The sequence below is a fragment of the Sordaria macrospora genome, chromosome 1 (genome assembly GCF_033870435.1).
Source record: "Sordaria macrospora chromosome 1, complete sequence".
Taxonomy (NCBI): domain Eukaryota; kingdom Fungi; phylum Ascomycota; class Sordariomycetes; order Sordariales; family Sordariaceae; genus Sordaria; species Sordaria macrospora.
In genome coordinates, this window is record NC_089371.1 from 3,549,067 (window position 1) to 3,559,751 (window position 10,685).

Consider the following 10,685-nt stretch of genomic DNA (forward strand, 5'->3'; position numbering starts at 1 on the left):
TCCAGGAACACTGGTCAGTCTGGTACTGTGATAAGCTCGAGTAGTAAGCTGAAACTGCTCAAAACATCGTTCGATTGTGAATGGTAGCATCATAGAAAACGCGTTTGAAACATTTCAGTCAGGGTCGTCCATCTTGTTGTGCCTGAGAATGTACAAAGTCAAGTTAGCTTCATACGAGATGGAATCCCCATTTTTTGCACCTAGGATCGGGAACGCCCGTTAGCCTGACTCGTCTGATCGACATGAGACGAAAGGCATATTCACGACTTCTTCCGACTATAAAATTTGACATTGGATACCTCCAATTCCCGGATGGTGGCCGCGCCTTATGGTACCCAAAAGTCTAAGATTGAGTTTCCTTGATCACCCCCACCAAGATAACTAGACGCTATCCAAGAACAGCTTGCAAAGCCTAAAAGGCTTCTGGTGATGCTAACCCAAACTTATCCAAGAGAGCAAGTCGAAAAGGAGACAGCATATGACAGATAACAGGAACGAATTATTAATGTATTCAACACAGCTTTATCAAGGGTTTTAAACCCGCACCTATCCAACACGCCATGACTTATGCAAATCTGCCACCGATACCAACAGCCAAGGATTCCTCCAACATGTAAATAAACCAATGACTTATACAATCCCCATGCCATCTATCACTATCCAAAAACCCCATGCGTATTCTGGCAAATAGTATTCCTAAACAACCGTACGCCAAACAATGCACCCAAAAACATTTAACTTCGAACAAGTACTCGCCTCTGTTGTTTCTGAGCCCAGATATGATTTCATCTGCCCCCCTCAAATCCTTAATTGTCCTCCCAGCATGAAAGATCTGGCCTTAGTATTGCATGCGCCCTGGTGTTGCCGGCCTGCCGGGCATCCCGCCTGGCGCATATTGACCGTTCGATGTCGACTGAAGCATAGAATATTGAGCCTGACTGTTTTGAACACCGACATTGTAGCTCGAAGGAGACTGAAGGGGGTGAGAACCATGTGACATATCCATGGGGGAACTTGCCCACACGGCGCTGCCTGCTCCGTATCCTGTGGCAGTGGGGTCACCGAGGGTGTATGAGCTTTGCTGCGCCAGGAGCTGGGACCGAGGTCTGGGCTGGAGGGATCCGTAACCAATGTTGGGCTGTAGAGGCTGATTATACCCCATATGATTCATGTGCCCATTATCCAAGCCATTCATGCCGAATCCGTACACAGAAGCAGCACCGTTGCTCACCACTCCTGGGTTGAAATGCCCAGAAACACGATGTGCCTGCTTCTGGGCGTATGCGGCCTGCGCTGCCCGTTGTGCTTGTTGATTTTGCTCTCGTTGTCGTTGGTCAATGGCGAGCGCAACAGCTTGACCACTTACTCCTTGCCGCATCTGCGCTCTTTCTCTTTCCCTATGCTGTATCGCACCTACGAGGCCGGCTTTCGGTTGGGGACCATCCTTATTCCCAGCCATCGCAATCAATGGAGTTCCAGTGACACGAGCGACATATTCTTGCTCACGAGCAGAGAGATGAGACGAACCCTCAGCACCTGACAAGATGGCTGCCGATCCACGACTTGCCGGGCGCGCCGGTGTAAGCAGTTCGGCAGGGCCACGACTTGCTGGGCGTCCTGACGAGAGTAGGTCGGCGGAACTGTGCCTCGAGTGGCTACCACCGTAGGCACCAGGTCGTCTCAAGGGAGATGAGGGGGTCGCTGCTCTAAAGTCGGTGATTGTTTGAGACGACGGGCTGCGCTGATGTACAAGGACGGGAGTAGAAGGAGCGGCCGCGCGTTGTTGAACAAACTGTTCCGGGGAAACAGCATTGTGGGCTACAGTAGCCTTCAGACCAGAACTAGGCTGCCACGGAACAGTTCGGCGGATAGTATCATCCGAGTCTTGGCGGAAGTGAGAATACGAAGCACCAGGTCCCGGTGACTTTCTACCGGTATTAGGAGAAAAGGACCGGTTTGGCTGTGCGCTGGATCCCGTGGGCTTACCGGAAGAAGTCTTCATGGCCGAATAGTTGAAAGTCGGCCCAAAATTGATGTCAATCCCAAGATCAGTCTTCCCACCGTTGCTGGTATTTCCGTCATCTAGAGAAACCGAGCTATCACCAACGACTTTCAAAACTCCAGCACGTGGTCGTTCTCGGTCTGCCGATTCCTGCGTGTCCACGGATCTGTGGGTGCTAGCGTAGTCCGGGCTCGCTGTAGATGCGGCATCAATGGACCGGCTGTCCGAATAACTTTGCATGCTGTTTTGTCGTTCAAGCATACTTAACCACAGACTGGCATCTTCAATCTGCTGGTCAAAGCCTCCGGCCCCCCGCCCCGACCGAACTTGCAGTGACGAGGCAGAGTCTTCAGATAAGCGACGGAGGACTGGCGATCCTGGTGGGAGAGGTTTCCTAGTTACCGGTGGGGATCTTCCTGGCATATTGGATCGCGGTGGTCCTTGGTTATGGGGTGGGGTACGTCTGCTCTCAGTTGTTGTTCCTTGGTAACTCGTCATCGGGGGAGTACTATCGGAAGAACGGATAAGGGAAGCCGTGGAAGGGTGTTGGGGTGATCTCATGTGTGGCGATGTAAGCCCTGGGGAGGGACCGGATGGGCCGTTGTTCGTCGGCGAAGGCGATGTTAGAGCTTGACGAGTTCCAATAAAATTAGCATTCATCCTCATGGGTTTGACGCTGGCTTGTGGCTGTACCGCTGGTTGCCCTTGTGATTGGCCTCTGCCTTGTTCAGGGTATCTGTCAAAATCGTTTGGGACCGCATCCGAAGGCAAACCGCCTTGTGTGGCTATCTGCGATAACGTCGTGTTTGACAAACGATTGTGTGCTCTGCGCATCTCGGGTGAGTGGTAAGGCTTTTGTTGCGGTCGAGAGCCTGCACTATGCGCGAAGGCTGGTGGAGCGTTGACCGGCTCTGGTGTCTGCATCCGTTGAATTTCCTGGAGGTCGTTGGTTACCTGGCTCCTCGCGGGGCTTTCGTCCTCTGAGCTGACTCTCTCGGGAGTAGACGCCAAATCACTAGCAAAAGTCCTGGCACGCTCGGGGCCTCGCATATTGGGCTGCGGGGCTCCGGGACCATCCAATCCATTGGCAGATGCAGCGTTAGCAAGTTGTGTATCAGAAATGTTGCGGGAATGGCGAGCATGTCCAGCCATTGTCGATGATACGGGCTCCCGGTTGGGGTCCGGCGGCGCCGAGTCCGTCCTTTGGGTGGGCCTGGACAGTGAGAGAGACCGAGATGATCTGACGGAACTGCCCTCCTCCGCAAAACCTACACGTGGTTTAGAAGAGGACGCTGGGTTCTGGCCAAAGCTTAGCCGCTTGCTGCTGCGACTCGCGCTTCGACTGTGACTCCTAGGCGCATCTTCAACGGCATTCATGCGCGTTCCTGTCAGTTCCTTCATTTTCTTCTTCCACTGCTGCTCGGTCCACGCCGAACTGCCCTCTGTCAGAATCAGGCTGCTGACATCGAGAAGTTCCAAATACCCATATCGCTTGTGCTTGGGCATGGCAAACATCAGAGAGCGTGGGTCAAGCACGCTAGCGACTAGGCGGCCAGGGCGGCCATATAGTGCGAAAGTATCCCAGGTAGGAAACAAGAACCGGAGTAGCATCTCGAAGCCGGAGACAGCGGGGTGAACCTCAGGCATGATGAAGACGAAGCCTTCTGTCGACGATGGCGGTTCCGAGTGGATGGTGATACTTCCCTCAATCTTGACAAGTGTCGAACCATCAATCAACGCCTTTGCCTGTGGGTAAATGGCATACGCTGCATAAGCGTCGGTAATGGAGGCGATCGGTTTCGAGTGCTTCTTCTTCTTTTCTGCGTCCTTCCTCGAGTCGTAAAATTTGATCTGACCTTTCAAAACCGGACCGTGAGAACGATCATACGGGGAGCGCTTCTTGAACTCCTTCTGGGCCTTTTGGACTTCTTTCTCGCTTGGAGGCTCGATGACACACCAGCAGCGTCTCCAGGGGACACCAGCTCCAAATCTGACCCGCACCCATTCTTGGATAGGTGCTTTCGCTCGTTCCATGATGACGCCGATGTTGTTAAGGGATTTGCCCTTTCCAGCAATCAGAGCCCCCGTATAGGCTTCCTGGAGGGTCGAGTGCTCGAAGATGGCCAACCGTATGCCGGACGTCCATTGGATCAAGGAATGATGCGAGTTGAAATGAAGCAAATATCGGTTTCTCCCAGCAGTGCTGATGCTGAGAATGTTCTGGAGGGGTTGTTCGTCGCTTGATCTCGTCGGAAGTGACTCGATCTACATACTTGGTTAGGATGACAATATAGGCAGGGAAACATCAGCAAAACTCCACATACCATTTTGATGGAAGCGTCTGTGAGGTTGATGAACTTGGGGAGGACCTCGCCGTCTTCTCCAGCGGCATCAAGCTCGGCAGCATCCCAAAGAGAGAGTACTGTGCCCACCAACTGGGCAAAGCACTCTGTCCATGTTCGGTCCGGATTAGGTCTCCCCTCTGATTGGGGTTAGTTAGGGTTAGACAGAGTATGGGACGAAGGTGAAGAAGACGCACTTATATCCTGGTCATCCAGCTTCAGGAAGTATCCTTCCTGATACAACTTGTTCGCATGACTGCTGAGCAAAGCGAAGATGGGCTGGAGCTCCGGAATGATCTCTTCGTTGCTTTCCATGAGGGGCCGCTGTGAAGGCAATACCATAGACAAGGGTCGTGAATTGCTCCGTTGTCTCCCCGTAGGACTTTGTGTGAAGGAATCGTTAACAGGCACGGTAGAGCTGACGACGGCAGGCTCTGGTCCTTTATCGAAGGTAGGCGACGGTCTATCGGGTGAGGGATCGCGAGAGTCTCGAAGTTGAGGTGGTGATGGAGCGGGAGTTGGGAGAGAAACGGTCGGGGAATCCGGTTTGGGGTCAGGGTCGTCACGGACACGGAGATCGTTAGGGGGTGTCGGGGTCTTTGAATCCCTGTGGGGTGCCGAGAATTGGGATATAAACGAGAGGACTTTGAATGACGTGCCAGTAGTCAGCATTAATAACGTACGAGATTTGCACATCCAGACACCCATGTACAGTTGTAGTAATGGCTGGGGAGCGGAAATCAGCCCTGACGCAAACGCCGTGGGATGTTCAGAGCACAGCGGCGATCCAGCGAGTTTGGGTAGTAGGTAGGGCAAAGAGGGAAGAGTAGCCAAGTCTAACCAAGTCTACCAAGGTGCCCAGCCCTCTTTACGGGTGACCGGGTTCCAGATTGGCGCTGACCAACGTGGACACGCGCCCTCTTGTACTCCCGCCTCTCTTCCACCGTAGGTGCAAGTCGTAGGGAGCTAACGACGAGACATTTGATGGATGTGTGTGACCGCTAGGAACGACACGGGCAGCGGTGCCGGAGGCCGAAGGAGGTAGGTGGTGGTGGGTGCGGTGACGATAGGAATAGCATGGGCATGATGGACAACAGGAGGTCCGGGAGCTGCGTAGAGGTACCTCTAGCGAGCAGGTGACGGGGTATCATTACCATGCGAAGGTCGAAATGGTGCTGTGATGGTGGTGGTGGAGGCCGCAGCAGATGAAGGGAGAGCAGCTGAGGGGCTGCTGTTGGGGGTGCTGAATCAGGACAATTTGGGGAACGTATACACACCTCGATTTCGACCCATCTTGTGGCCTCGGGACGAAGCTGGTACCTAAGACAACTTCAAACTTTGTACCGGCTGCTCCGTCGTATAATTTTAAACTTCCGATTGCGATGGCCGTGCGACACGGGCCTCCAAAAAGTTAAGAGTGCAACTGGATTTCTTCTCCAGGTAATATGCTGGGGTCGTCGTGAAGCCGATATGGCGAGCAAGGTGATCTGGTAATCGTAGTCGGGAATAACTCTGGCTAGTAAGGACAAGAGGAGCTGGAGATCTCGGGGTAGTGGGGAACACGCGGCCACAAAGATGAAACAAGAGGAAAATCGAAGCAGTTGAAGAAGTTGAGACGGAAGTCGAAGGAGCAGAGGTGGAACGGAATTTCTTTGTTTTGGACTTTTGGTGGCCCTGGTTGCTAAAAGTTGTATGGATGGATGCTTTATGAGCTTCGTATCGAGAAAAAAAGGCGTGCTGCGCCAAGGGTCCAATATACGGAGAGATTCAATGCTTGTGGATGGAGGAGGAGGCTCGGTATTCTTAGGTCATTGATTGTTCTGCTTCCACTGTAACTCCATTGGCAATGTTGGCGGGTGGGGATGCGGGATCGTCGGATGGAGATGGTGCTTGCCCTGATTCCGTACACACTCTGGGCACTTTGTCTTCGGTTGGTGCTGTGCACTCTGTGGTGCCCGTCCAGTTCCGGTCGCCCTGACGTCTGTCAGCAACGAGAGGTCTCCCGTCCCACGTTGTCTGTTTCTGTGCTTCCGCTTTCTGCTTCACGGGCTCGTCTCCGAGTTTAGGAGCACTGAGATGGAGAACCCTGGTAAGTGTGTCCAGGGTATAAAGCTCGTCGGCGGCTACTTTGACAGCTTGATTGCGTATCGATTGTCCGCACTCGAAACTGCAGGACCCGACTATCCGGGTATTGACTGTTGAGGTCCGTGTTGAGGCCCTGCTTTGCTCCTGTTGCCGCTTTCAGGGTCGCTGCTCGGCCTCGTCTTCGAAACGTCGGCGCTTCGGTTCAGTCAGCTCAGGTCAGCATAGACTTGTCGTCGTTTTCGTCGAAGACTTTTTTCCTCGCAAACACTGAATGCGTCCCTGTAGAGCCTGTATAGTTCGATTACAGTCTCAGCAAGCAACTCCTCGAATTTGGTCTCCGGGGTCTGGTGGATGATGTCGTCGTCGTCACATGGCGGCTTGGCGATGCGAAGTGGATAAAGACCAGCCAAGTCTGGCCGGTTCTCTTCGCAGCTGGGGACTGGGGTACGTACCGGGCAGGGAATGCTTCAGTTGGCGTCAGTGCACCGGAAACGATCCCCTAGGCGATTAGAGTTGTTGATAACGGACACCGACTCTCTGAGTCCTCCGCATCTGCCGAATTTTCTGCGGTAACCAAGGCTCTTGAATTTCCTACCAAAAAGAACTAGACGGGAGTCAAGGAGAGCAGATGGTGATTTGGAAGACAGTTAGAACTGCTTGGTATGCAGTGGTGGAAGGAAAGAGAGAGAGGATGGTGCCTTGCTGGAAGAAAGTGCCTGGCTGCATCACTCACAAAGCGAACGGAATGTATCGGGGGAGGCCCGGGCAAGAACGAACAGTAAGAAGCAGGGACCTGACTACCTCTACAAACAGCCTCGACGACAAAAGCGCCCGCTATCAAATCCACCGTGATTTCACAGGTCATACTTCTACCCAAACCTCCCGTCTCGGTAAACTTTCAGCGTCCGAGTACATGGAGCATGCTGCGCTGCGCAAGCATGCATAACCACAAGCACTCTGCGGCAATTGCATATGGCTCATGATTTGGTAAAGTTCAACCCCGAGTCTGAAGGCTCAGAGTCTTGAATTCTTCACAAACTCCAGAACCCCTCTCTCATCGGTACAGCACAACTGCCTATTCCGTACCTACCACTCACTCTCTCGGCAAACCCCCAGAGACCGAATGCGATACGTGTGGGCAGGTCGCTCATCGGAATCCAGCAGGCTTTTCCCCCATCTAGATTTTGACGGGGAGCCTCAAGTCTGCTAACATCGCCAAGTACACCGTCCTGCAAGCCAAGTGATCGACTCATGTGCCGGTCCAGTACATTGAAGCTCATCACATGAATCCATGTACCGAAGCTACTGTACAGAATCCGATTACGGACCTTTCTGCTTGGTTTACTGGCATCGTGTACTGCTTATTTGACCGTCTCCTCCAGGGCAGAGAACAGTGTTGAGCATCGAGCTCTAAAGGACACAAATCGATATGTCCATAGAGTTGTGATAACAAGGTAAACTTATGTGTCGGAGGCGCTTGGCGCTTCATCGGTGACGCCGTAAAGACTTGGCGATTGAACAACGCCTAACCGCTACAAGGAGGATACCTAGACGTTTCCAAGCCTTCCAAGCACGGCATCTGTCTTGTTGACTCCAATGATTAACTACACCCAAGAGACTCAAGAGTGGCTGTGCAACCCTCTTATTAACATCTGTACGCGGGCTGGTCTTCTTGGAGGTTTCAGCCCGTTGCATGTTTCGCAGGTGATGTGAATTCTGAGCAACAGAAGCTAAAGAGAATACGAGGCTTCGATGAAACAGGTGATGCTTCACAGTACATATGTTAGGGCTTATTAAGGTACGGTTGCAGCACTAACCAACTTCGTAACGACTAGACCTAAGTGATGTGTGTAAGACAACAAATACGATTCTATAATACCACTATATGGCTCCATAGAGGTAGTGTAGGTGCTAAATTGCGTCGGGAGATTCGACAGTCAACTGATCTTGCTCGCCTAAAGAAAAACTATTTCTCACCAAGATTTCGGGTTGCAGACGGCGTCACTAGAACAGTCCAGTCTTCGGACGACTATTTATTGGACATCCTTGGACATGCTTGGACCAAGCACATGTTTACAAAACACTACCTATAATTAGTTCTATGAGAAGAGCTCATGTTGAACATTAGTGAGAAGACATGGTTGAGCGCATCAAGACGGGGGAATTCTCAATGTTCAGTGGTATGCGAATTCACCCAAGCTAAAGACAATGAAACACTGGAAGGATTTCATGTTAGTTCGAGACCTCTAATCAACGTCAGTGATTATTTCTTAGCCCGGTTGATGTTTTGATTCCATGACCAAACCCTTAATTTTGATATGAGTATAGCGCTCAAGATCTCGACGATGTATCTCGGTTGATAACTGGGAATTCAACGTCTTGTTGCTCTGACTAACAAGCCAAGCTGGATATGTCTTATTCGGGGTGTACCTAGGTTATAATTCAGCCAATCTTGAAGGAAGTCTCTGAAAACTACTCTAGAAGGCCGTACACTAGTATGTACGTCATATAAAAGGTGATGTTCAAACTTGCACGCAGAGACAAAGATCGATCCTCGACATATCTTAAAGTGACCGATGTCAAGAGAAAAGGCCTGGCGCATGACACAGACACTACCTATTCATCTGTTCCTTGGTCAGGCCGCGTTTGCTGTCATAGGCTCATAGCAAAGGTAATTGGCCCGTCCTGGCAAACCATTCATCGTGATGGCACTCACGCTGTCTGGATCGCAGACAGGTTGAATCCTGCTTTCGGACAGTGAGGTTTTCAAAAGTGATTCAAGACATCATGGCAGATTCAAGTTCCCATGATTCAGCGTCCATGTACACTCCATTCAACCCAGTAGACGGGACGGGTGATCCGCACATGGTTCACAGAGGTGTTCCTACCTACTTGACCACACTCCATGGCTGAAGCGGATGAGACCCAGATCTTTGCCCAGTGGGTGTACATACATACTCCCGCTGATGGCGGGACACTCGGGGTGAGGTAGCACCCCAGAGGCTGAAGAGTAGGTAGGTACCGAACTTGAGAGATCCTGTGTAAGTCGTGTAACACGAGCCCGGAAAGTTAATTTTGCGATTTTGAGCCTTTTCGTTGACGTTGGAAGCTTGATTGAGCCGTGTCCACCAGCTGCAGTGTCACAACCGATCACACTTGGGATTGCCCAATCCTTCAAAGGCTTGTAAGAACCCAATCGCAACTTTCGGGAAGCAGTTATGACGATATATACTCAAAATCTTACTCTTCTGCATTCGACCCTTGGTATAACCCGAACAAGGCCACTTGCCTTGGGACGAGCTACTTCGACGCCTGTGGTGTCTTTGGGGAATCTGACAACGGAGTGAGAGCTGAACGTGGGTAAGTTAGGCAAGTGGTGAATACATACCTTACGGCGAGTCAAATGCAGGCACAAGAGCGGATGTGTTCTCACGGTAGGATGAAGATTACTGTGAGGTATTAATATCAGAACAATACTGACAGGATACGGTTTGGGGGGCACCGCTTGTGCAATAAATAGTATGGTTTCACACTCACTCGACATACCAAGCTCTCTAAGCTGCAGTGAAAAACAGCAAACGGTTCTTGATCCTTTGATTCGTTCACAAGAAGCTTCCTAGGGTTAAATCCCTACCAAATTGACGCGGCGCAAACAAACATCCAGGCTTTCGCTCGTCGGCATCCAAGGACTTAGGACTGTTGAGATGAGATTCTGCACTTGCTGGACGAAGGACCTGTCTGCTCATGGCGAGCCCAACGGTGACGAGTACTGTACGTATATTGACCGGGAGGCCACCGATGTTCCTCCTTCAAAAATCGGCATAACGTTTTTGAACGACAACGAGGTCCATGCTCTGTCACTGGTGACAAGCCGAACCATCGCGACAGGACTGATGGCAGTGCCTCCAAGCCTTCTTCCATTAGCTATAGCCAAAGCCACACCCGGAAAGAACCACAACCTCCCGAATCGGACGCAGGTTTTCTGTGAAAATGGGCGGGCTGCGACGACCGCCTTCTCTTTCGTGCCGAAGCAGAGGTCAAGCACGCAGTTAAGCAAGGGATGATGGTGACCTTTGTGCTAGTCCCGATATGGTGTTTCGTTCTCTGCCGACTCTTCACTGACCGATCACCATTGGGGAGCGAATTGCCCAGGAAGGCGCGATGAAATGCAGATGACTCGCTCAATATCCAGTGAGTACACTTAGGAAAAGCAATAAATGGCTTTGCGTTGCTGTTTGCTCAGTGGTTCTCAAGGG

The 10,685-nt window shown here is 51.6% G+C and overlaps 1 protein-coding gene across 1 annotated transcript; it reads right to left on the bottom strand.

Moving 5' to 3' along the window:
• Positions 1–274: 274 nt before the first annotated feature.
• SMAC4_04267 (uncharacterized protein) lies at positions 275–6,771 on the bottom strand. Its single transcript, XM_003350915.3, has 3 exons — positions 4,542–6,771; positions 4,327–4,484; positions 275–4,267 (listed from the first exon to the last, which is right to left on the bottom strand). Exons 1-3 carry the CDS (start codon positions 5,050–5,052, stop codon positions 839–841), a joined length of 4,098 nt encoding a protein of 1,365 aa, XP_003350963.3. The 5' UTR covers positions 5,053–6,771; the 3' UTR covers positions 275–838.
• Positions 6,772–10,685: the final 3,914 nt, after the last annotated feature.

Bases quoted from the DNA above. Each gene is read 5' to 3' on its own strand.
- SMAC4_04267 (XM_003350915.3), bottom strand. From the start codon at position 5,052: ATGGGTGTCTGGATGTGCAAATCTCGTACGTTATTAATGCTGACTACT. The intron at 4,485-4,541 runs GTGCGTCTTCTT...AACCCCAATCAG, and splicing joins GCTGGATGACCAGGATATAA to AGGGGAGACCTAATCCGGAC. The intron at 4,268-4,326 runs GTATGTGGAGTT...CCAAGTATGTAG, and splicing joins CAGACGCTTCCATCAAAATG to ATCGAGTCACTTCCGACGAG.